Source organism: Oncorhynchus nerka, linkage group LG10 (assembly GCF_034236695.1).
Source record: "Oncorhynchus nerka isolate Pitt River linkage group LG10, Oner_Uvic_2.0, whole genome shotgun sequence".
In the NCBI taxonomy this organism is placed as follows: Eukaryota; Metazoa; Chordata; class Actinopteri; order Salmoniformes; family Salmonidae; genus Oncorhynchus; species Oncorhynchus nerka.
The window spans coordinates 72,394,406-72,421,443 of record NC_088405.1 but is presented as its reverse complement, the minus strand read 5'-3'; the positions used below and the strand labels follow the sequence as shown (position 1 = coordinate 72,421,443).

General features: G+C 42.2%; 2 protein-coding genes across 2 annotated transcripts in view; both read left to right on the top strand.

Annotated features, from left to right (window-relative positions):
- Positions 1-11,325, top strand: part of bckdk (branched chain ketoacid dehydrogenase kinase) — a 34,218-nt gene extending 22,893 nt beyond the window's left edge. The window contains exons 8-11 of the mRNA XM_029671247.2: positions 3,938-4,066; positions 5,720-5,809; positions 8,792-8,947; positions 9,465-11,325. Coding sequence (XP_029527107.1) covers positions 3,938-4,066; positions 5,720-5,809; positions 8,792-8,947; positions 9,465-9,609 — 520 coding nt within the window. The 3' untranslated portion in view covers positions 9,610-11,325. The remainder of the gene's footprint in view (positions 1-3,937; positions 4,067-5,719; positions 5,810-8,791; positions 8,948-9,464) is intronic.
- A 104-nt stretch (positions 11,326-11,429) lies between these two features.
- LOC115135972 (protein orai-2) lies at positions 11,430-23,110 on the top strand. The gene is given in 5 exon segments (XM_029671248.2): positions 11,430-11,870; positions 13,884-13,927; positions 14,098-14,267; positions 14,269-14,334; positions 14,585-23,110. Coding segments are annotated over 4 exon segments (879 nt in total). The 5' UTR covers positions 11,430-11,870; positions 13,884-13,890; the 3' UTR covers positions 15,191-23,110.
- The last annotated feature ends 3,928 nt before the right edge of the window (positions 23,111-27,038 follow it).

Sequence of the window (27,038 nt, the reverse complement as noted above, 5' to 3'; positions counted from 1 at the left end):
GCCTTAAGACGAGTCCCATGGGGGTCGTAGAGTAAAACGTAGGCCAAACTGTTTGGACGCTACAGCCGTTTTCGTGAGCAGACTGATTTTTGGGATGTCTCATGGTCTGACAAACACCGCTGTAACTCGGCGGCTGCGGTGGATTGAGACGCAGCCCATGCAAAACATAAACCTAGTTTATATATACACTGCTCAAAAAAATAAAGGGAACACTTAAACAACACAATGTAACTCCAAGTCAATTACACTTCTGTGAAATCAAACTGTCCACTTAGGAAGCAACACTGATGGACAATACATTTCACATGCTGTTGTGCATGGGGGAAGAGAGAGAGAGAGAGTTGGTTGGTAGATTAAACCTATTTTAAGCCAATGCCTATGCGCCTGGAGTTTCTCCCAATCTTTCTGTATTGGCTGACAAAGGCCAAGTTTGACACGTTGGTCTACCTGTTAGGTAGCCAAATTGACATGATCTGTCAATGTCTGTGTGTATAGGTGATTTTCAGAAGTAATCATGATTAAACCGTCTTAAAAATCAATGTTGAAAAGGGTATTATATATATATATATTGTGTGAATTTTACCCCTTTTTCTCCCCAATTTCATGGTATCCAATTGTTTAGCAGCTACTATCTTGTCTCATCGCTACAAAAAGTACAGAACGTAACATATTTAGGCAACTTTTATAAAGTTTCAAGCATGCAAACATTATTTCTAGCTGCGATACATGGGCAAATGTGCCCTTCTGCTGGTTGACAGGCAAAGCCCACAATGGATGGAAAATGAACTCAAACCACTGATGCCTGTCAGGTATAGTACACTTTTGTATTTATTTTATATAACTCAAATATCCAATTAAATGGTGGTCAATATTGAGAGCTGGAGGAGTTGTGTTTTGTGCTGTAATGCATTGGAGCTGGCTTTCCCCCTAGCTGGGAATGTGGCATGTTTGAAATCAAACTAAATATGATATTGATATTTTACACTGGCTCTGTGTCAGGGTCTTCTCAAGGTCAACATCTTTATCACAGCTCTGTGTGGCACAATGAATGTATCCAAATAATGTCCACTCAATACTCACTCACATACAGTCAAGCACACTCTTCACAAGCCTCTGTGCACTTGTCCCAGTTCAGCCTCTCTAGGAATGTGCAGCTGCTCTCTTTCTCTCTAACTCTTTCCAGTCGCTGGGTTCTGGCTGCATCAGAACAAAGGTACTAATGCAGATTTTCTGAGTCAAAGGTGACAGACCCTGAATCAACAAGATGTCCTTTTCCTCTACATGCAGCCCTGTGTTCACAGACCCCCTGATTTTAAAGAGCAGACCAGTTATGAGTCTCATTTTAGCACTGATCAGCACATTAGAGCAGACTGGATGTCTTTCCTCAAAATATTTTTCAGTCAGTTAAGAACAAATTGTTATTTTCAATGATGGCCTAGTGGGTTAACTGCCTGTTCAGGGGCAGAATGACGGATTTGTAACTTGTCAGCTCGGGGGTTTGAACTTGCAACCTTCCGGTTACTAGTCCAACGCTCTAACCACTAGGCTATCCTGCCGCCCCATATGTGGTCAATAACTATGAAGCAGACCACTTGTTTTTTTTTTAGGCACAATGTGGACTGTCAGTGTGCTATGGATAAACTACAGAGCTTTCAGAAGTCATTTAAAATGGATCAAATGTATATCTTTTTTTTGTCACTGGCCTACACAGAGTACCCCATAGTGTCAAATTGGAATTGGTTTTTTGTCTTGAGTCAAGTATTCAACCCCTTTTGTTACGGCAAGCCTAAAGAATAGTAAAAATGTGCTTAACAAGTCACAAGTTGCATGGACTCACTCTGTGTGAAATAATAGTGTTTAACATGATTTTTGAATGACTACCTCATCGCTGTACCCCACACATACAATGATCTGTACAAGGTCCTCCAGTTGAGCAGTGAATTTCAAACACAAAGACCAGGGAGGTTTTCCAATGCCTCGCAAAGAAGGGGATATATTGGCAGATGGGTCAGAAGACAAAAAGCATATGTTGAATACCCCTTTTGATCATGGTAAAGTTGTTAATTACACTTTGGATGGTGTATCACTACAAAGCTAGACGAGTCCTTCCTAACTGTTGCCTTCCTCTTGAAGGAAACTGCCCAGGAATTTCATCATGATGCCAATTTTAACTTCAAAACAGTTGGAGTTTAATGGCTGTGATGGAGAAGAACTGCGGATGGAGCAACATTGTATTTACTCCACAATACTAACCTAATTGACAGTGTGAAAAGAAGGAAGCCTGTACAGAATAAAAAATATTCCAAAACACGCATCCTGTTTGCAATAAGGCACTAAAGGGAAAAACTGCAAAAAATGTGTCAACGCAAATAACTTTTTGTCCTGAATACAAAGTGTTATGTTTGGGGCAGATACAACACATTACTGAGTACTGCTCTCCATGTTTTCAAGCATAGGGGTGGCTGCATCATGTGTTGGGTATGCTTGGAATTGGTAAAGACTGCAGGATAAAAAATAAACTGAATGGAGCTAGGTACAGGTAAAATCCTAGAGGAAAAACCTGGTTTAAGTGTGCCTTGAATTCTAAATAAATCAGACTGTCACCAGCAACGCATCCCCACACCATAACACCACCTCCTCCATGCTTAATGGTGGGAAATACACATGCGGAGATCATCCATCCACCTCACAAAGACACAGCGGTTGGAACCAAAAATCTCCCAGTTTGACTCATCAGACCAAATAACAGATTTCCACCGGTCTAATGTCCATTGCTCGTGTTTCTTGACCCAAGCAAGTCTCTTCTTATTGTTGGCCTTTAGTCGTGGTTTCTTTGTAGCAATCCGACCATGAAGGGCTGATTTCACGCAGTCTCTTCTGAACAGTTGATGTTGAGATGTATCTGTTACTTGAACTCTGAAGCATTTATTTGGGCCGCAATTTGAGGCTGGTAACTCTAATGAACTTATCCTCTGTAGCAGAGGTAACTCTGGGTATTCCATTCCTGTGGCGGTCCTCATGAGAGCCAGTTTCATCATAGCGCTTGATGGTTTTTGCGACTGCACTTAAAGAAACTTTGAAGTTCTTGAAATGTTCCAGATTTGACTGACCTTCATGTTCTAAAGTAATGATGGACTGTCATTTCTCTTTGCTTATTTGAGCTGTTCTTTCCATAATATGGACTTGGTCTTTTACCAAGTAGGACTATCTTCTGTATACCCCCCTACCTTGTCACAGCATAACTGATTGGCTCAAACGCATTAAAAAGGAAAGAAATCCCACAAATTAACAAGGCACACCTGTTAATTGAAATGCATTCCAGGTGACTACCTCATGAAGTTGGTTGAGAGAATGCCAAGAGTGTGCAAAGCTGTCAAGGCAATGGGTGGCTACTTGAAGAATCTCAAATATCATATATATATATATATATATAAATATTTATATAAATATTTAACACTTTTTTTTGGTAACTACATGATTCCTTCATAGTTTGTCTTCACCTATTATTCTACAATGTAGAAAATAGTACAAATAAAGAAAAACCCTTGAATGAGTAAGTGTTCTAAAACCTTTGACCAGTAGTGTAATTCTGCATTTTGTTTTCTATGTCTAAACATGTTTTCATTTCGTCATTGTGAGAGTGGATGAGTGAGGGGGGACGACAACAATTGAATAAATGTTGAATTCAGACTAACAGTGGAATAAGTCAAGGGGTATGAATTATTAATTTGATCAAACTACCCATTTGTAGGCCTATTCATACCTATAAAGTCACATGTAGGCCTCATTTTGCAAATTCCCCTCACAGTATAAATAGGCTATACTTATACAAATACATTTTTATGCAAGTACTGCTGAGGCCTATAGGTTAGAATGCGTTTCCATACACAATCGTAATCTTATGTGTTTCCTTATGGCTCCCGCATGTCTTCTGCAGGCGTCTGTGTGAGCACCAGTATGGTAACTCCCCGCGGGTGCGTATCAATGGCCATGTGGCGGCCCGCTTCCCCTTCATCCCTCTGCCCCTAGACTACATCCTGCCAGAGCTGCTGAAGAACGCCATGAGGTACCAAAACACTTTCCTTCTCCTAACCAATAAACTGACAGTCACATGAAATACACCTTTGTGAGTTGTTCTTGTTCATCACCAAACAGAGATCTCACAGAAATGTGTAATTAAAGCAACATTGAGTTTAAAACATGGCGTAGCCAACATTGTGACACCTCAGTCAATAAAAAACGGCCTGTGACAAGTGTGCCTTCCGTCACCTGTCAGTCCCCAAGCCATCGTAACGGACTTTTAGAATGATCTATGACAATGGTCTATAATAACTGGGCCAGCAGAAGTAGGCCAGCAGTGTTTTTCTTGTTTGGGAACATTGTATAGCCTCTGACTGGTTGTGTGTTCATAGCATTCTTTTTTGTTGTGAATCCCATAGTGCTGCAACGTATACTATATATATATATATATATATATATATATATATATATATATGTGTCCAGTATGAAGGAAGTTGGAGGTAGTTTCGGGAGCCAGTGCTAATTAGCAGATACCAATAGACTTCCAGTCAATGCGCTAACGCAGAGACATAAAAATGGTATCCACGATTTTCATCTGGGGGAGATCCGTTGTATACCTTTCATGCTATTTGACTTTCCCTGACAGTTTGCTGTGACTGTATCTGTGGTTCCAGCTAATTTATGATCTGTGAATGGAAACATGAGGATCTATTCAATGTATAGGCCTAGTTGCGCTTACGTGGCACTACAAGTCTTGTCCAGCCGGGTAACCTACATTTTGTTACATGTGCTTTCCTGAAGCACAAATCGTTGTCTATTGTCTTAAACGGCAGTATTGTTTTTTTTTTTTGGGGGGTTGAGTTAACCCCATGGGTAACTCTAGCCCCCTAGAACTCCCTGCCCATCCACCCCACTGTCCTTTCTCACCATGGCAGTGACCTGACTGTACAGGCCCCAGACCCCGTCTTTTTTCTGGAACACTGTGTCCTTGGCAGATTGTCTTGGCCCAAACCCCACTACATTCCTTCTGGACTAATAGGGGTGAATCTGAACTGTGAATGCGAAAGGGACACTGTTGGTGTTGCACAGCCAGAGCGAGTGCCCTTGAGAATTTAAAAGTATGTCTGTGGTTGTTCCCTGGTAGTTTTAAATAGCTTATTTCCCTCATCCATTATGACAACTTATCTGACAGGACATCAGACTCCATGGTAGCCATTTTATGACTATACATAACTAAATCCCTAGCTTGACCTCTCCTTTAATGAAGTATTAAGCAATGTGCTCTTGTAGTTAGGTTGTTTTAGCTAACATTCCACTCTGCCACAGCCTACTGATCTTGGCGGTCAAATGTTGCCCTGGCACTCTAACTTGTGAGAGGGATGCTAGATTGTGTGTGTTAGCAGGTGGATGTGTTTTCAAATAAGATTCTAATCAGCCATTAAATCCAATTAGGAATGTTTTCTATTCTTGGAGCTCTTTCTCAGATGTTGCGGTTAGCAGAGAAACCATTCACTCTGACTTATGTTCCTCGTTCCCATAAGACTGTTTCAGGGTGCATGATCATTACACAAGTGTCATCTATCAGTGAATCCCTCAACAATCCTGTTAATAGATTCTGTGTCAGGTTACGTTGAAGGACCAGAGGCTAATATCTTCACTCTGCCTGCTCTTGACCTCCCCTCTACCTGTGTCCCCACAGGGCCACCATGGAAAGCCACCTCGACACGCCTTACAATGTACCTGATGTCGGAGTCACCATCGCCAACAATGACGTGGACTTTGTCATCAGGTGAGTGGGTTACCTTTGGCACACTAAGTGGAGACCTTTACCTCTATCTACTCAAGACTCCTTTTAACAACATTAAATAATTAGGAGTCCCGTACTCTGGGCTTAACCGTTTAAATGGGAAACCTGACAACTCATCAGGGGGAGTGTTTCTAAGCTGCACTCTTATCGGGCCCAGTGTGGTCACCATGGGAATGGGTTCCGGACCACGTTGGAAGCACCGTCAGACTTCGTTCTACTCTAGTGCCGTGTTTAAGAACCTTTTTAAATGGATGTTGACACTGATTCTAGTATCTTGTTGGCTAATGTCCAATCGATGGGAAATTAACTTTGAACTCTGAGCAAAGCTCTAATCACCGCATTCCCTGATGTCCCTCTGTGTCTTAGTTTTTACTGAGACGTGGCTCACGGACAATACACTCGACTGCTATTCAAACAGACAACTTCTCCATATTCCGAATGGCTTGAATGGCGGCTTCTGGTAAGGTGGGGTGGGGCTTTGTTTCCTCAAACATTTCCTGGTGAACCGAAGTTGTAAACATTGAGCTCCTGTTCACCCGATCTGGAGTTTCTGATGCTAAAAAAACCCAGGATGTATGGCTGTCTGTACAATGTTGAACCAGTACTGCAACATTCAATGTTAGCAGAATGAACCCAGATGACTGTGGCGCACGATTCGTAGAAGGCAAGCAGGCACGGGCTCTGCAAATACATTGGGGACACAAATAGACAGACTTAAACTTAAATTGATCTCCGACTCATGTGGCAAGGATTCAGACTATTACAGACTACAAATGAAAATCCAGCTATGTGGTGCCCACTGACGCCTCCCTCCCAGATGAGTTTAATACATTCTATGCTCGCTTCCAAGCCATTCAGGAAGACTATCGCTGCTCCGGATGACTAGATGCTTTCACTCTCCGAGGCTGACTTGAGGGAAAACTCTAAAGAGTGAATACAAATTCTTATTTACAATGACGGCCTAACGGTGGGTTAAATGCCTTGTTCAGGGGCTGAAAAACAGATCTTTACCTTGTCCGCTCTGGGATTCGATCCACCAACCTTTTGGTTACTGGCCCAATGCTCTAACCACTAGGTATCAGCGCATGAGTTCTGATACCAACAGGCTCCGAGACCGTTTCTATCTACAAGCCATCAGACTGCTGAACACAAACTGGACTGACCACCTGCTCTGATTCTCCGCACCTTAGCACGCACACACACATACACTACCATTCAAAGGTTTGGGGTCCCTTAGAAATGTCCTTGTGTTTGAAAGAAAAGCTTTTTTCACCATTTTAAAATAACATCAAACTGATCAGAAATACAGTGTTGACATTTTGAATGTTGTAAATTGCTATTGTAACTGGAAACGGCAGGTTTTTCTTTAATGGCTATCTACATGGGCATACAGAGGCCCATTATCAGCAACCATCACTTGTGTGTTCCAATGGCACGTGGTTAGCTAATCCAAGTTTATAATTTTAAAAGGTTAATTGATCATTAGAAAACCCTTTTGCAAATATGTTAGCACAGCTGAAAACTGTTCTAATTAAAGAAGCAATTTAACTGGCCTTCTTTAGACTAGTTAAGTATCTGGAGCATCAGCATTTGTGGGTTCGATTACAGGCTCAAAATAGCCAGAAACAAAGCACTTTCTTCTGAAACTCGTCAGTCTATTCTTGTTCTGTGAAATGAAGGCTATTCCATGTGAGAAGTTGCCAAGAAACTGAAGATCTTGTACACGCTGTGTGCTACTCCCTTCACAGAACAGCTCAAATTGGCTCTAACCAGAATAAAAGAGGAGTGGGAGGCCCCGGTGCACAACTGAGCAAGAGGACAGGTACATTAGTGTCTAGTTTGAGAAATAGACGCCTCACAAGTCCTCGACTGGCAGCTTCATTAAATTGTACCCGCAAAACACCAGTCTCCACATAAACAGTGAAGAGGTGACTCCGGGATGCTGGCTTCTAGGCAGTTCTTCTGTCCTCTATCCAAGTGTCTGTTATTTTGCCCATCTTAATCTTTTATTTTCTTTGGCCAGTATGGGAGAGCTTTTTCTTTTCAACTCTACTTAGAAGGCCAGCATCCCGGAGTCGCCTCTTCACTGTTGACGTTTCAGAAGAAAGTTCTTTGTTTCTGGCCATTTTGAGCCTCTAATCAAACCCACAAATGCTGATGCTCCAGATACTCAACTAGTCTAAAGAAGGCCAGTTTTATTGCCTATGGGCTTATGTAGATATTCCATAAAACAAATGAAAATCAGCTACAATAGTCATTTACAACATTAACAATGTCTACACTGTATTTCTGATCCATTTGATGTTATTTTAATGGACTTTTTTTTTTTTGCTTTTCTTTCAAAAACAAGGACATTTCTAAGTGACCCCAATCTTTTGAACGTTAATGTATAAACATATACAGTCATGCGACACATACACAACTGCTACTGCTACCAGAATCTCATTATACTGCTAACTGTTTACACCTGACCCCTATTGCATTGTCGACGGAACCTACAAGTAAGTATTTTGTTGGACGATGTATGACATGCGTATCCTATACATATGACTAATACAACTTGAAACTGAGCCTAAAATGTTTAACTACCAGATTGCAGAACAGGTCAGTGTATTAAGTGCTTTTGTACTCCTGTAAATACTTTTGGGAATTACTAAAGGTTGGCATATAGGAGAATGCAAGACCAAAGGATGATACTGGCTTTCTGCGCTAGCATTAGGTTATGATCAGTTTGCCATTGACCACCATTGAATGGGATAAAATAATTGCAATCACCAGAAAATGCCAGACATGTAATCCTTTATACTGTAAATGTCTGCCCTTTCTTTCTTTGGTTTCAGTTGACCTACTTTTGAAGAAATGTTCAGCATCATACTACTATGTCAGGGATAGCCAACTAGTGTTCATTTTCACAGTTAATGTTAGCTGGTTGCGTAACCCTGGGCAATCCTCCATCTTTGTCAGGATCTCAGACCGTGGTGGCGGAATCCCCCACAGGATCCTGGACAAGGTGACAGACTACCATTACAGCACAGCTGAAGAGAGCAACCAAGACCCTCGCATGAACAACCTCTTCAACACCATGACCAACAGCGGCCCTCAGTCCGGCCCCATGCACGGGTGAGTAAGACTGGGATACCCACTGTTTCCTGCATCGGTTCTTACACTCATAATGCGGGGTTGAATTGACTTCCTGTGTGCCATGGAATGCCAATGTAAAGTAAAACGGTCAATGACACACACTTCCATTCCACTGATTCCATTCCTCTGATGTTTCCAAAGCAAGTGACAAATACAATTGAATTTGATTCACATGGGTTTACTTCATCTTATGAATTATTGAGACGGATATGTAAGTAAAAAACTTTTTTTTTTGTATGAACTGTTCTTTGCTTTTAAGTAGTCATGGAGATGACGCCTACGAAATATGTCCGTGCAATTATTTATCTTGCGACTGTATGAGGGTAATGTTTGCATCTTCGTTTAGCATCCCCTAACAATTTATACGCCTTTTGCTTTCTCTAGGAAGTCCTTGCTCATTGCAATGCAAAATAAAGATATAATCAATTCATGTTAATTGTGCCAGTTTACAAAACTCCATAATATTAATGTATGAGAAACTCTGTGTACCCGTCAGGTTTGGCTTCGGGCTGCCCACCTCCCGGGCGTACGCCGAGTATCTGGGTGGCTCCCTGTCCATCCAGTCCATGCAGGGCATCGGCACCGACGTATACCTGCGCCTGCGCCACATAGACGGCAAGGGAGAGAGCTTCCGCGTCTAAGATCACTTGCTGCTTAGCCCTGGAGACCAAGGAAAGGGGGTGGCGATACAGGGAGCACAGAGACATTTCCACCAAGGGGCTCAGCCATTTCAGCATTAACCCGGGCTAGTCTACAGTGATAAATTGACAGTTGGCTCCCCACAACTCACTTCTACAAGTTTCCTTTTTTCACCTCAAGACTTTAAACGGGCTAAGATGGTGGCCGGTTTGGTGCTCTCACCTTTTTTTGTTTTGTGTTTTGTTTTTATCGTGAGGTTTTTTAAACTCTTGAGGATACAGGTCATTAACAGAGCATGCAAGGTGGTTAGTGTTGATGTTACTGTGGTAGAAAGGAAAAGGAAAAAAAACTTCAGCCTTAAAGAAGTTAATTTGGTCTGCCTGCAAGTTACTGGTGTTGCATATAACCTCTGCAAATATAAATAGACTAAAGAAGCAGGGAAGAGAGGAGTCTCATTTAACACACTCCAGTGGCTATTATTGAAGTTCGATGAAGCTTCCCTCAAAGACCTCTTGAATCGCCTGTGGAGGACACCATGGAGGAAACTGGCAAAACACCAGTCGAACTACGCTCATGAATTGATTTGCAGAAAGATCTGTTAAGTTAACTCTTGCTTCAGTGCCATTTTGTCAAGCGCTTAGGCAAGGTCATGAGTAAATGTTCAGTTGCCTTACTGTGTGTGTGATACTGGTCCCTACGACGACATGTTAACTTAACCATTAGCACTGCTCAATATCATCTTTATCTGTAATGCAATTTCACACTCGTTAGTCTATCTAATATAGAGGGGTGGCTCATTTCTTGCTGTGTCATTATAATACCTAAACTAGAGTTTATAAAAAAAAAAAATGCTTCCAATACACCAAAAGAAGTAATGTTTTTATTAATGTTTTTGCTTATTTATCTGCAGAGAAAGTGTTAAATCAGTCAATAATAAGTTAATATTTTTTACATTTTCTTTGTTTGAAGGCATTTGTTACTGAACACATTCCGAGAAGGGTCAATAAGTTTGATCAAACTTTTGAAACCTTACTTTGAGTATGGTGGACATTTTCATGTGCATGAATTATCCAGATATTTCACTTTAGGTATGTGGTCTGGCCTGCTGGCATAAGAATGCTGGGAATTGGCACGTAAATCCTTTAAAAGTATATACATCAGTGAGGAACATTTGGAATGCTTCACCTCGCTAAATATACCTCTGGTGATTAATAGACGTTCCCTGTGATTTTACATTTTTGGGATGGGACTAGGTAGAGAATATTAGGCTATTTCTAGCATGACAAATCCTATTGGCTAGAATTCAGTCACCTCATGAATGATGTGCCCTGTTCAAATCTGCCCCCTGCTTGCAAAAGATGAAGCCTGACAAAAACAATCTGCTTATTATATAGCTTTTTACTGCTAATACAAGTCATAACTCTATAATTTAATGCTCGTTTTACATCATTACTGTCAACTTTTTGGGCAGGGGGGGCTTTTCTGGAAACATACATGTCATAGTTTTTGTGGTGTTTTTTTTTGTTAACACTGTTTTATGGTCATGAAATGAAGGCTTACACACCCATATTATTTCCTTCTCCTTTAATACATTGCCAAATTATGGAGTGGGTTACTAGCAGTGTGCACTGGCATAGATTACTTGTCTGTCTGTCTATTTTAACACGCTGTCATTGTTAAGTTTTCTTGGGCATTATTAAAATCTATTCATGGGTGGATTTGGAAGTTTGTCTGTCGGTGTGAAAGGGAAAGAGATGACTGAATTGAAAGAGTGACTGACCGGTCGAGTTGTATGTTTTTACGGTTGTAATAATTTTGTTATTCAAACTGTTTTTACTAGCACCTCCATAGCCAGCCTCCTCCTTTTGAGAGAACCATTTTGAATTCAATCAAATTGATGACTGTGTCCAAACTGGAGGATGTCAGCAATACCTTGAGAACCAGCACCAGCCCACATGCTGAAGACCTACTGATTTATCAGAGCAATTACAATTATTGTAATTAATAAATTGAGTAGAAAACACATGTAACCTGTAGTCTTATTCATTGTGAGGATCACAATTTGGGTTATTGAGGTGGTCTAGTTTAAACTCCTTATCATTGTTTATATAGCTCCACTTTGTTAATTGTAGCCATATTCTCTTCATGGGATGCAGATGTCACGTGACCAGGATGCTCCGTATGGTGAAGGAAAAATAGCAGTGAAGTCTCTCAGCAAGTTACCGTACTGCAAGGGGTTCATCACCCTTTAATATTCACCGAAGTACGTAAAGGTTTGTGGTTGCATTAAAAGGTCAAATGACGTCTTGGCAAAAAGGTCAATCATGTAGCTGTCTACTGAGCTTGCCCATAACATCGCCAACGCGATGCTAGCCAGAGTGCCAGGAAGTCGCATCGTCTTTATTTTCTAAGTAGCCGTAGCGAAAATTTGGATTGATGGACGCTGAAATGACTAAGGAATTAAACATTTTATGATGACACTTGGTTGCACTTATTTTCTAGCTAGCTCACATTCCACGCTTGGTTATTGTTTACTAACCAGGTAACGTTAGCTATCTTGTTAACTAAAGTAAGCGCGAGATATTTACCTAGCCTGCTGGATAAAAAAAACATTAAAAAAATCTCCTACGTTGCACAAGGCTGTCGATTGCGATACATTCATACGTTGTTTGTTTTTTTTAGAAACATTGACATTTTAATTTAGCAAAAAACTTTCTTGACTGAGGGATGCGAATGAGCTTCTGTAATTATCGCTCAAACTATTCTCAGTGACATTGTGACCAGTAGAACGCTAGCCAGTGACGTCATTTGTCAAGATCGTAATGCAGGATCCCTGAGTATCACGCACAAAATTAATTAGCTATTCATAATTTGACCAAGTTGTAAATAATTTACCGACGTAGGCATCAAGGTCGTATCCGGTTGAATTTCCCTGACCAGGATGTAGCCATATCTACACAAACTTAAACGCTACATGTCTCAAATTTTGCGGTAGCGAGCAATTGGCATGCTAACTGCATGAATGTCTACCATAGAATTTAATGTTAATTTGTCTTCCATAAACTGCCTCGTTTTAGAGAATTTGGCAGTTCGTCCAACCGGACTTCCAACATGAGTAACCACGCCAGCCCAGGAGTTCCACAAATCGGGCTGCTTAACCCGTGGGATCGTCTGAGACCAGCCACCTGGACAGCTGAGTTTGCACAACCGAAGAATTTCTGCTCAACTCTCAGGGAAGCTTATCCGCATGCTCGTCGGGCTAACCAGGGTCTTGACCTGACTGCAGTTCGGCTTTGTAGACTACTTCAGTGGACAAATGCTCACCTTCGATGGCCACTGGCAAGCTGGACATGTGCGCTCTTCAAGAATGAATCCCTGTTTCAACTTTACCAGGCAGATGGCAGACAGCCTGTATGGTGTCGTGTGGGTAAGCGGTTTGCTGGTGTCAACGTTGTGAACAGGGCCCCATGGTGGGGTTATGGTATGGGTATAGGCATAAGTTACAGACAATTTACGCAATTTGAATGCACAGAGCTACCATGACGAGAGCCTAAGGCCCATTGTCATGCCATTCATCCACCACCATCACCTCTTGTTTCAGCATGCAAGGCCCTGTACACAATTCCTGGAAGCTGAAAATGTCCCAGTTCGTACATGGCCTGCATACACACCAAACATGTCACTCGTTGAGCACGTTTGGGATGCACTGGATCGACGTCTACAATAGTGCATTCCAGTTTCCACCAATATCCAGCAAGGTCACACAGTCATTAAAGAGGAGTGGGACAACATTACACAAGCCAGATCATCTCTGTACAAAGGAAATGTGTCATGCTGCACGTGGTCACCAGATACTGACTGGTTTTCTGATCCACACCCCAACCTAATTTTTTTTTTTAAGGCATCTGTGACCAACCGATGCATATCTGTATTCCCAGTCATGTGAAATCCATAGATTAGGGCCTAATGAATTTATTTAAATTGACTGATTTCCTCAAATGAACTGTAAATCGGTCAAATCTTTTAAATTGTTGCATGTTGCGTTTATATTTTGATTCAGTGTATGACTAAAAGGAGATGTTTTACAATCTGAGTTCTTTATCTCTGTTATAGTACAGTGGTTCCGAACCTTTTTTGCTTACTGTACCATCTACTGAATTTTGCTCTGCCCGCAGGATGTAACCCGGGCACTTGTTGCTACAGATGGTATTATGGCACAATCAATACTTTCAAGCACTCACTGCTAAGTGTTATTTTTTTTTGCTCTCAACTGTAGATAGGTGATGAAAGCCACTCATAAAACAAGAGAAGCCCAGCCACGTGAGTAGCCTAGGTTCAGATATGTCTCAGGAATTCAGCTATAATGTTACAATGTTGGACCAGACTGTCAAATTGGCCCACCGATGATAAACATGAAATCTGGGAAAATCTCAAATCATTCTCTTTTTGTGTTATTTCTTTAAACATTTTCATCCCTTCTTGTCAGCTAGTTGCCATGAGCAGTGAGCTGAACGTGCCCATGGGCTCCCCAGCCCCGGGGGGCTTTGAGCGGATGCCGGAGGGTGGAGGGATGGACTACAGGGACTGGGTGCGCCGCAGCTACCTGGAGCTGGTCACCTCCAACCACCACTCTGTGCAGGCGCTGTCTTGGAGGAAGCTCTTACTTGAGCCGGGCCAAACTGAAAGCCTCCAGCCGCACCTCTGCCTTGCTCTCTGGCTTCGCTATGGTGAGTCACCCCACTGTTTTTCAGGGATAATAGCAGGGCTAATCCCTTCAAAGTTTTTTTTAAACTCAATTTCCCTGGCAGCCTGTACACTGTATTCCTGGAGACAGAATTTAAAAAAATAAACCTAGAGGGGGGAAAAAACGCACTCACTCCCCTGCTGCTATTAATAGCATTTTAACCAGTCTGAAAATCAAGTTGCTTTCCTTCTCACTGTGGACTGTGATAGTGATGGTGTTATGTGTTGTGCTAGGTGGCAATGGTGGAGGTCCAGTTGGAGATCCAGTACAACTACCCACGAATGCTCCTCATTGCCTTTAGCGTTTGTACTACGGTGCTGGTGGCTGTGCACCTGCTCGCCCTGCTCATCAGCACCTGCATCCTACCCAACGTGGAGGCAGTCAGCAATATCCACAACCTCAACTCAGTCAGCGAGTCACCCCATGAGCGCATGCACCACTACATCGAGCTGGCCTGGGGCTTCTCCACTGCCCTGGGCATCCTGCTTTTCCTGGCAGAGGTAGTGCTGCTCTGCTGGATCAAGTTCCTGCCCGTGGACTCTAGTTCCGCCAACCAGGTGGCGGTGGCTGCCGCAGAGCTGGCACTATCCAAGCTGAACTGTAGCGGCCCCGCCCTGCCACCCAAGCCCACCCCTCCGCCAGGGCACAGTGGCTGGCAGGCAGCCCTGGCCTCCACCATCATTATGGTGCCGGTGGGGGTGATCTTTGTGGTATTCACCATCCACTTCTACCGCTCGCTGGTGAGCCACAAGACAGAGCGTCACCACCAGGAGATCGAGGAACTGCACAAAATTAAGGTGCTGCTGGACGGGTGCGAGAGAGGCCTACAGGCAGTGTGATCTCTTTAGCTCTTCTCTCTATGCTCTTCCTGTCCACTGTCAATGCCTTCTCACATTGTTGAGAAGCACCAAAATTCCACTGAATAAGTGGGAGGATTAAGGATTTCCTTATCCCCTATTTATCAAGCACCCTTTCCTATTCAGCCTCTAGTCTGTTCATTGTTAATGTCTTCCTTAAAGTTTTTTTGGCAGAGAGCCCCAAAACTCCACTTAATATGTGGGAAGTTTAAGGAATTCTCAGCTCTACTAAATTATGGAGGTCAAAGTTCATAGTATGTTTGTTTGATTTGGAAAATAGTATCTTGTCTCAGAGCTGTATTGATTATATTTTAAAGATTATTTTAAAGGGCTGTTTTGTGTCATCTCCACATTTCATTAAGGAAGTAGTGTCAACCCTCACATGTGCTTAACTTGTTCTCACAAGGCTGTTATTGTTGTCAGGCTATGATCAACACTGAGACCAGAGTTGTAAGCAGATGCAGAAGCAGGTGGAAACAAAAGTCCATTTATTTTTGAAGGTGTTCATGCTGCACCAAACAGTGTGTAATGTACACTGAACAAAAAATATAAACACAACATGCAACAATTTCAAAGTTACAATTCATAGAAGGAAATCAGTCAATTGAAATAAATTCATTAGGCCCAAATCTATGGATTTCACATGACTGGGAATACGGAGATACATCTGTTGGTCACATACGCATAGAGTTGATCGGGCTGTTGATTGTTGCCTGTGTAATGTTGTCTCACTCTTAAATGCCTGTGCGAAGTTGCTGGATATTGGCTGGAACTGGAACACAATCTTATATGTCAATCCATAGCATCCCATCCCGAACATGCTCAATGGGTGACATGTCTGAGTATGTAGGCTAAGGAAGAGCTGGGACATTTTCAGCATCCAGGAATTGTGCACAGGTCCTTGTGGCATGGAGCCATGCATTATCATGCTGAAACATGAGGTGATGGCGGCAAATTAATGGCAAGACAATGGGCCTCAGGATCTCGTCACGGTATCTCTGTGCATTGAAATTGCCATTGATAAAATGCAGTTGTGTTCGACGTCCGTAGCTAATGCCTGCCTGCCCATACCATAACCCCACCTCCACCATGGGGCTCTGTTCACAACGTTGACATAAGCAAACCGCTTGCCCACATGATGCTATACGCAGTCTGCCATCTGCCAGGTCAGAGTTGAAACTAGGATTCATCCGTGTAGAGCACACTTCTCCAGTGTACCAGTGGCCATCGGAAGTGAGCATTTGCTCACTGAAGTAGGTTACGACACAGAACTGCCGTCAGGTCAAGACCCTGGTGAGGACGACGAACACGCAGATGAGCTTCCCTAAGACTGTTTTTGACAGTTTGTGCAGAAATTCTTCGGTTGTGCAGCTGTCCGGGTGGCTGGTCTCAGACAATCCCACAGGTGAAGAAGCCAGATTTGGAGGTCCTGGGCTGGCGTGGTTACACGTGGTCTGCGGTTGTGAGGCTGGTTGAATGTACTGCCAAATTCTCTAAAACTATGTTGGAGGCGGCTTATTGTAGGGAAATGAACATAACATTTTCTGGCAACAGCTCTGGGGGACATTCTTGCAGTCAAGCATGCCAATTGCATGCTCCCTCAACTTGAGACATCTGTGGCGTTGTGTGAAAAAACTGCACATTTTAGAATGGCCTTTTATTGTCCCCGGCACAAGGTGCACCTGTGTAATGACCATGCTGTTTAATATGCTTCTTGACATGCCACACCTGTCAGGTGGCTGGATTAATTTGGCAAAGGAGAAATGCTCACTAACAGGGATGTTAACAAATTTGTGCACACAATTTGAGATGTTTTTTTGTGTTGTATGGAACAGTTCTGGGATCTTTAATTTCAGCTCATTTTTAATTTTACCTTTATTTTACTAGGCAAGTCAGTTAAGAACAAATTCTTATTTTCAATGACGGCCTAGGAACAGTGGGTTAACTGCCTGTTCAGGGGCAGAACGACAGATTTGTACCTTGTCAGCTCGGGGATTCAAACTTGCAACCTTTCGGTTACTAGTCCAACGCTCTAACCACTAGGCTACCCTGCCGCATGGGACCAACACTTATGTTGCGTTTATATTTTTGTTCAGTCTATTTGAAAGTGAAGAATCTTATTTGGGATGGGGGGCTGCTCTATACTCCAGCATTTTGGATTTGAGATCAAATGTTTCATGAGACTACAGAATGTCTGTCACCTTTTATTGGAGGGTATTTCCATATCGTTTTTATTGTTTTAGAAATGAAAGCACTGTATCTATTCCCCCCATTTATGAAAAAGTCAAGTATTTGGACAAATTCACTTAATACACTAAGTTTAGTATTTTGTCTCATATTCCTACTCAATGATACCAACACGCTTGTGACTACAAACTTGTTGGATACATTTGTAGTTTTGATTTAGTTGTGTTTTCGATTGTTTTGCCCAATAGGAACTGAATCATGTATTTTCATTTTGGAGTGACCTTTTTTTATTGTAAATAACAATAGGTGTTTCTGAACACTTTTTACATTAACGTGGATGCTACTATGATATGGATCATAACGATGACCATACATGTTAGCATGTTTTGTTGTAGCCTCTGAACGGTATTTCACTTGTCATTATTCACGATTCTTAATCAGGGCATTATCAGGATTAATATAGATTTGTTCAAAAACATCTTACTGTATCTACTCACTTAGGAACTGAATGATGACTTGAATTTCTTTCTATTGGGCAAAACAACCCACAACCCACACAAAACAAATCACAAACTTGATGTAGTCATTGTGTGCTAGGATTATAGGACCAAATACTAAACTTTTAACTACTTTAATACACTAAGTCAATTTGTCCAATATACTTAAGACTTCTTAAAATGCAGAGACTAGATACATCAAGTGCTTTCATTTATTTCTTAACAGTAAAACATGTATGAAGATTCACCTTTTATTTAAGGGTCATTCTGTGCTGTCGCCTCACATTAAACATTTGATCTCAAATCCAAAATGCTGGAGTATGTGACAGTAATGGGAGCACATGCTGTGTGTGCAGACATGCTTTGGGGAGAATGTTAATTTAATCTGCATTATAATTCGTATTTTAAAGAAAGCCCACCCAGGCCTATAAACTGTACGTCAGTTCTTAGGCTACTCTATTGTGTCAAAGATAGTGCCTCAGCGTTAAGACTTGTAATCTCATGAGTTAAGTTATTTTTTTTATTTAACTAGGCAAGTCAGTTAAGAACAAATTCTTATTTACAATGATGGCCTACCAAAAGGCCTCCTGCGGGGGATGGGATTAAAATATATATATATAATATATATACACACACACACACACACAGTGGGGCAAAAAAAAGTATTTAGTCAGCCACCAATTGTGCAAGTTCTCCCACTTAAAAAGATGAGAGGCCTGTAATTTTCATCAACTATGACACAAAATTAGCTTGTTTTTTTTTCTCCAGAAAATCACATTGTAGGATTTTTAATGAATTTATTTGCAAATTATGGTGGAAAATAAGTATTTGGTCACCTACAAACAAGCAAGATTTCTGGCTCTCACAGACCTGTAACTTCTTCTTTGATTAGAGGCTCCTCTGTCCTCCACTCGTTACCTGTATTAATGGCACCTGTTTGAACTTGTTATCAGTATAAAAGACACCTGTCCACAACCTCAAACAGTCACACTCCAAACTCCACTATGGCCAAGACCAAAGAGCTGTCAAAGGACACCAGAAACAAAATTGTAGACCTGCACCAGGCTGGGAAGACAAAATCTGCAATAGGTAAGCAGCTTGGTTTGAAGAAATCAACTGTGGGAGCAATTATTAGGAAATGGAAGACATACAAGACCACTGATAATCTCCCTCGATCTGGGGCTCCACGCAAGATCTCACGCCGTGGGGTCAAAATGATCACAAGAACGGTGAGCAAAAATCCCAGAACCACACGGGGGGACCTAGTGAATGACCTGCAGAGAGCTGGGACCAAAGTAACAAAGCCTACCATCAGTAACACACTACGCCGCCAGGGACTAAAATCCTGCAGTGCCAGACGTGTCCCCCTGCTTAAGCCAGTACATGTCCAGGCCCGTCTGAAGTTTGCTAGAGAGCATTTGGAAGATCCAGAAGAAGATTGGGAGAATGTCATATGGTCAGATGAAACCAAAATAGAACTTTTTGGTAAAAACTCAACTCGTCGTGTTTGGAGGACAAAGAATGCTGAGTTGCATCCAAAGAACACCATACCTACTGTGAAGCATGGGGGTGGAAACATCATGCTTTGGGGCAGTTTTTCTGCAAAGGGACCAGGACGACTGATCCGTGTAAAGGAAAGAATGAATGGGGCCATGTATCGTGAGATTTTGAGTGAAAACCTCCTTCCATCAGCAAGGGCATTGAAGATGAAACGTGGCTGGGCCTTTCAGCATGACAATGATCCCAAACACACCGCCCGGGCAATGAAGGAGTGGCTTCGTAAGAAGCATTTCAAGTTCCTGGAGTGGCCTAGCCAGTCTCCAGATCTCAACCCCATAGAAAATCTTTGGAGGGAGTTGTAAGTCTGTGTTGTCCAGCAACAGCCCCAAAACACCACTGCTCTAGAGGAGATCTGCATGGAGGAATGGGCCAAAATACCAGCAACCGTGTGTGAAAACCTTGTGAAGACTTACAGAAAACGTTTGACCTCTGTCATTGCCAACAAAGGGTATATAACAAAGTATTGAGAGAAACTTTTGTTATTGACCAAATACTTATTTTCCACCATAATTTGCAAATAAATTCATAAAAAATCCTACAATGTGATTTTCTGGATTTTTTTCTTCTCATTTTGTCTATCATAGTTGAAGTGTACCCATGATGAAAATTACAGGCCTCATCTTTTTAAGTGGGAGAACTTGCACAATTGGTGGTTGACTAAATACTTTTTTGCCCCACTGTATATAGGACAAAACGCATCACGACGAGACAACACTACTTTTTTTTATTTATTTTTTTACCTTTAACTAGGCAAGTCAGTTAAGAACAAATTCTTATTTTCAATGATGGCCTAGGAACAGTGGGTTAACTGCCTGTTCAGGGGCAGAACGACAGATTTTTTACCTTGTCAGCTCGGGGATTTGAACTTGCAACCTTCCGGTTACTAGTCCAACACTCTAATCACTAGGGTAGCATAAAGAGAGACATAAGACAACAACATAGCAAGGCAGCAACAGATGACAACATGACGACAACAACATGGTAGACATTATTGGGCACAGACAACGGCACAAAGGGCAAGAATGTAGAGACAACAATCCACCACGCAAAGCAGCCACAACTGTCAGTAAGAGTGTCCATGATTGAGTCTTTAAATGAAGAGATTGAGATAAAACTGTCCAGTTTGAGTGTTTGTTGCAGCTTGTTCCATTCAATAGCTGCAGCGAACTAAAAAGAGGGACCCAGGGATGTGTGTGCTTTGGGGACCTTTAACAGAATGTGACTGGCAGAACAGGTGTTGTATGTGGAGGATGAGGGCTGCAGTAGATCTCAGATAGGGGGGAGTGAGGCCTAAGAGGGTTTCATAAATAAGGATCAACCAGTGGGTCTTGTGACGGGTATACAGAGATGACCAGTTTACAGAGGAGTATAGAGTGCAGTGATGTGTCCTATAAGGAGCATTGGTGGCAAATCTGATGGCCGAATTGTAAAGAACATCTAGCCACTCGAGAGCACCCTTACCTGCCGATCTATAGATGATGTCTCCGTAATCTAGCGTGGCTTGGATGGTTATCTGAATCAGGGCTAGTTTGGCAGCTGGGGTGAAAGGAGTGATTACGATACAGGAAACCAAGTCTAGATTTAACTTTAGCTTGCAGCTTTGATATGTGCTGAGAGGACAGTGTACCGTCTAGCCATACTCCCAAGTACTTGTATGAGGTGACTACCTCAAGCTCTAAACCCTCAGAGGTAGTAATCACATCTGTGGGGAGAGGGGCATTCTTATCAAACCACATGACCTATGTTTTGGAGGTGTTCAGAACAAGGTTAAGGGTAGAGAAAGCTTGTTGGACACTAAGAAAGCTTTGTTGTGGAGCATTTAACACAACCTGGGGAAGGGCCAGCTGAGTATGACTATCATCTGTATATAAATGTAATAGAGCGCTTCCTACGGCCTGAGCTATGTTGTTGATGTAAATTGAGAAGAGCGTGTGGCATAGGATTGAGCCTTGGGGCACTCCCTTGGTGACAGGCAGTGGCTGAGACAGCAGATGTTCTGACTTTATACACTGCACTCTTGAGAGAGGTAGTTAGTAAAACCAGGCCAAAGACACCAATACTCCTTAGCCGGCCCACAAGAATGGAATGGTCTACCATACCAAAAGCTTTGGCCAAGTCAATAAAAATAGCAGCAGAACATTGCTTAGAATCAAGGGCAATGGTGACGACATTGAGGACCTTTAAGGTTGCAGTGACACATCCATAACCTGAGCGGAAACCAGATTGCATACCAGAGAGAATACTATAGACATCAAGAAAGCCAGTCAGTTGATTGACAAGTTTTTCCAACACTTGATAAACGGGGCAAAATAGAAATAGGCCAAGATCTCCCCCTTTTAAATAAAGTACAAACCGTGGCTACCTTCCCAGAAAGGAGAGAGGCTTTGCGATGATAGGGGCAGCAACCTTGAAGAAGAAAGAGTTTAAACCATCTGACCCAGATGTTTTTTTGGGGTCAAGTTTCAGAAGGTCCTTTAGCACCTCGGATTCAGTGACTGCCTGCAAGGAGAAACTTTGTAGCGGGGCAGGGGAAAAAGAGGGAGAAACATTGGGGATAGTCACATTAGAAGGGGTGGGAGATGAGGAAATGTCGGCCGGGCAAAGAGGCATGGTGAGTCAAATAGGAATCCTGGCTTAATGAAGTGGTGATTAAAGAGCTCAGCCATGTGCTTCTTTACAGTAACATCATCAACGTTAAGGGACATGGGCAGCTGTGAGGAGGAGGGTTTATTCTCCAGGTCTTTAACTGTTTTACAGAACTTCTTGGGGTTAGACCCACAGAGAGATTAATGTTCAAATAAAATACTACCTGCCCACGCAGCAAATTAATATTGTAGTTACAATTCATATGCTCAGCAAAGTATAGTTTAGTGAACTCACATTGGCTTATATAACGAGACCGCATAAACATTTACAAATAGAATTGCTACATGAAATGCCTATCCACTTTTATATCCATTATATTTTCTTTACTATGACATTGGCAAGCTCAAAACATGGGATTACTTGCCAAGAAAAGCACAGTGCTTGCTTCTGTTCTATTCCAAATAGTGACATTTTTATACTTGTATATGAACATAATTACTATAGGATTCTTGCGGCAGAGAGGGTGCTGTTATTTTCACCATTACTTTTCATGGAACAGTGTCGACAAGGATTAAAATGAGGGTTGCTAAATATATTGTATATGCAATGAGCCAGGTATTGCTCAAAACGCTTTGAATTGAATATTTAAAGTCTTCAAGCTGTATTGGTTTGAGTGGTAAGCAATGTATGAGGAATGTAAAATAGTCAACCGTTCCATTCTCTTACATGAATACGATTTATGTCTCTGCTTGAAGGAAAGAATTGTTAGAAATTAAGATATTTTTGTTGGAATGTTTTCTGACTAAGAATCTCCTTTTTTCACTGGTGGGAAAAGACAAAAGTGCACTAGTTTGCCCTGAAGTTTGTTTTGAATGTCTCTGGGTCGATACTATAAAATTAGCCTTGTGTGTCAGGTGTCTGCAATTCTTTAATCTTATCAATTAACATGTGAAACAAAGACATCTTAGTTTGTTGATGTTTCCAGGCCCTACTATCTGCTTACTTGTCTGTATTATGAGCTGATTATACACTGCTAAAAAAAATAAAGGGAACACTAAAATAACACATCCTACATCAGAATGAATGAAATATTCTTATTAAATACTTTTTTCTCTACATAGTTGAATGTACTGACAACAAAATCACACAAAAATTATCAATGGAAATCAAATTTATCAACCCATGGAGGTCTGGATTTGGAGTCCCACTCAAAATCAAAGTGGAAAACCACACTACAGGCTGATCCAACTTTGATGTAATGTCCTTAAAACAAGTCCAAATGAGGCTCAGTAGTGTGTATGGCCTCCACGTGCCTGTATGACCTCCCTACAATGCCTGGGCATGCTCCTGATGAGGTGGCGGATGGTCTCCTGAGGGATCTCCCAGACCTGGACTAAAGCATCCGCCAACTCCTGGACAGTCTGTGGTGCAACGTGGCGTTGGTGGATGGAGCGAGACATGATGTCCCAGATGTGCTCAATTGGATTCAGGTCTGGGGAACGGGCGGGCCAGTCCATAGCATCAATGCCTTCCTCTTGCAGGAACTGCTGACACACTCCAGCCACATGAGGTCTAGCATTGTCTTGCAGTAGGAGGAACCCAGGGCCAACCACACCAGCATATGGTCTCACAAGGGGTCTGAGGATCTCATCTCGCTACCTCTGGCGAGCACATGGAGGGCTGTGCGGCCCCCCAAAGAAATGCCACCCCACACCATGACAGACCCACCGCCAAACCGGTCATGCTGGAGGATGTTGCAGGCAGCAGAACGTTCTCCAGACTGTCACGTCTGTCACATGTGCTCAGTGTGAACCTGCTTTCACAGGGCGCCAGTGGCGAATTTGCCAATCTTGGTGTTCTCTGGCAAATGCCAAACGTCCTGCACGGTGTTGGGCTGTAAGCACAACCCCCACCCGTGGACGTCGAACCCTCATATCACCCTCATGGAGTCTGTTTCAGACCGTTTGAGCAGACACATGCACATTTGTGGCCTGCTGGAGGTCATTTTGCAGGGCTCTGGCAGTGCTCCTCCTTGCACAAAGGCGGAGGTAGCGGTCCTGCTGCTGGGTTGTTGCCCTCCTACGGCCTCCTCCACGTCTCCTGATGTACTGTGGCCTGTCTCCTGGTAGCGCCTCCATGCTCTGGGCACTACGCTGACAGACACAGCAAACCTTTTTGCCACATCTCGCATCGATGTGCCATCCTGGATGAGCTGCACTACCTGAGCCACTTGGGTGGGTTGTAGACTCCGTCTCATGAGTGAAAGCCCCGCCAGCATTCAAAAGTGACCAAAACATCAGCCAGGAAGCATAGGAACTGAGAAGTGGTATGTGGTCCCCACCTGCAGAACCACTCCTTTATTGGGGGTGTCTTGCTAAATGCCTATAATTTCCACCTGTTGTCTATTCCATTTGCACAACAGCATGTTTTTTTGCTGTTTACAAATTGGGGAAAAGATCAGAGGTATAAGATTTGCAAATAATTGGCAATATATCAGAATTGGCTGCCTGTGTAAACACAGCACTAGTTTACAAGTTATACAGATGAGCCAATTCCCAGATCCTTCAAGTTAAGACAGGCCATGCCCATTTGATACATGGGCTGCTCATTTACTAATGGTTACACTTGCATGTCTCAAGAGGGCCAGATGGTACACACCTTTGAAATACACTACTGGTGAAAAGTTTTAGAACACCTACTCATTCAAGCATCTTTCTTCATTTTTACCATTTTCTACATTGTAGAATAATAGTGAAGACATCAAAGCTATCAAATAATACATGGAATCATATAGTAACCCAAAAACTGTTAAAGAAATGTAATATATTTTATATTTGAGATTCTGCAAATAGCCACCCTTTGCCTTAACAGCTTTGCACACTCTTGGCATTCTCTCAACAAACTTCATGAGGTAGTCACCTGTAATGCATTTCAATTAACAGGTGTGCCTTGTTAATTTGTGGGATTTCTTTCCTTCTTAATGCTTGCTGTGACAAGGTAGGGGGGTATACAGAAGATAGTCCTATTTGGTAAAAGACCAAGTCCATATTATGGAAAGAACTGCTCAAATAAGCAAAGAGAAATGACAGTCCATCATTACTTTAGAACATGAAGGTCAGTCAAATCTGGAACATTTCAAGAACTTCAAAGTTTCTTTAAGTGCAGTCGCAAAAAACATCAAGCGCTATGATGAAACTGGCTCTCATGAGGACCGCTACAGGAATGGAAGACCCAGAGTTACCTCTGCTGTAGAGGATAAGTTCATTAGAGTTACCAGCCTCAGAAATTGCAGGCCAAATAAATGCTTCAGAGTTCAAGTAAAAGTGACATTTCAACATCAACTGTTCAGTGGAGACCGTGAATCAGGCCTTAATGGTCAAATTGCTGCAAAGAAACCACTACTAAAGGACACCAATAAGAAGACACTTGAAACACGAGCAATGGACATTAGACTGGTGGAAATTTGTCCATTGGTCTAGAGTCCAAATTAGAGATTTTTGGTTCCAACCGCCGTGTCATTGTGAGACGTGGTGTGGGTGAAAGGATGATCACTGCATGTGTATTTCCCACCGTGAAGCATGGAGGAGGAGGTGTTATGGTGCTTTGCTGGTGACACTGTGACTAATTTAGAATTCAAGGCACACTTAAACAGCATTCTGCAGCGATACGCCATCCCATCTGGTTTGGGATTAGTGGGACTATCATTTGTTTTTCAACAGGACAATGACCCAACACACCTCAAGGCTGTGTAAGGGCTATTTGACCAAGAAGGAGAGTGATAGAGTGCTGCAGTGATGGACCTCAACCAAATTGAGATGTTTTGGGATGAGTCGGACCGCAGGGTGAAGGAAAAGCAGCCAACAAATGCTCAGCATATGTGGGTACTCCTTCAAGACTGTTGGAAATGCATTCCAAGTGAAGCTGGTTGAGAGAATACCAAGAGTGTGCAAAGCTGTCATCAAGGCAAAGTGTGGCTATTTGAAGGATCTGACATTTAAAATTGATTTTGATTGACCACTTTTTTGGTTACTACATGATTACATATGTGTTATTTCATAGTTTTGATGTCTTCAGTATTCTACAATGTAGAAAATAGTACAAATAAAGAAAAACCCTTGAATGAGTAGGTGTCATAAAACGTTTGACCAGTAGTGTATAAAAACAGCCAATGGGCAGAGGAAGTGGCGAAGCGAGAGGGATAACTAGGCCCAAAATCTGCCTTCTCCAGCTGGTAGTGTTTTTCCCCGCTCACCATGCAAGGAGTTTTTGTATGGAGGTCAATGAGTGTCGAATTTACTTAACAAAAAAATGTATGTCTTATTTGCTGGAATAGACATTTCTTAATGTTTAAGTTGTTACGAGTGTACTGATATAAGTAAGGCACATGACACTTAATACAGTTGTTCACACGTATCTGCTCTCTCATTGGCTAGAATGGTCCCACCTGATTTTGACTCCTCCCGACTGCCTTCCATTTTTGAAGACATTTATTTTCATAGAGGCCACTTGAGTATCTGGTCAATATAATGGATCATCTGTGTGATGGGCTACATTCTCCTTAATAATGTTACAATAGGGATTGTGATTGTCCACTCCTGGCTTGTTAAATTAAACAACATTTACAGCTGTTTAATCATTGCACTAATTTGTCAAGTGATGAATTGTCTCAAATGATAGCCAATAGAACACCCCAAGCACACATGGAGATTACCTAGCTAATCAAGTTACTTTAATCTTACTATAGGAAGGACAACGCTCCAACCCACTATTTCTTGTAGTTTATCACAAAGTCTTTGTAGTAGCAATGGGGAGGACTAACTGGGTGTTTTTATTTTGACAAAGCTGCCAGTAGGTCTTGCTTCAACAATGGACAAGTGGTTTGATGTTTATCTTGTAAAATGTGTATGCTGCTAGCTAAATATGCTAAAAAGTGCAAATCAAAATTAACTAATTGCAAAGTCAGGCAATCCAGCTCATAAAGTTATACATATCATTAGGAG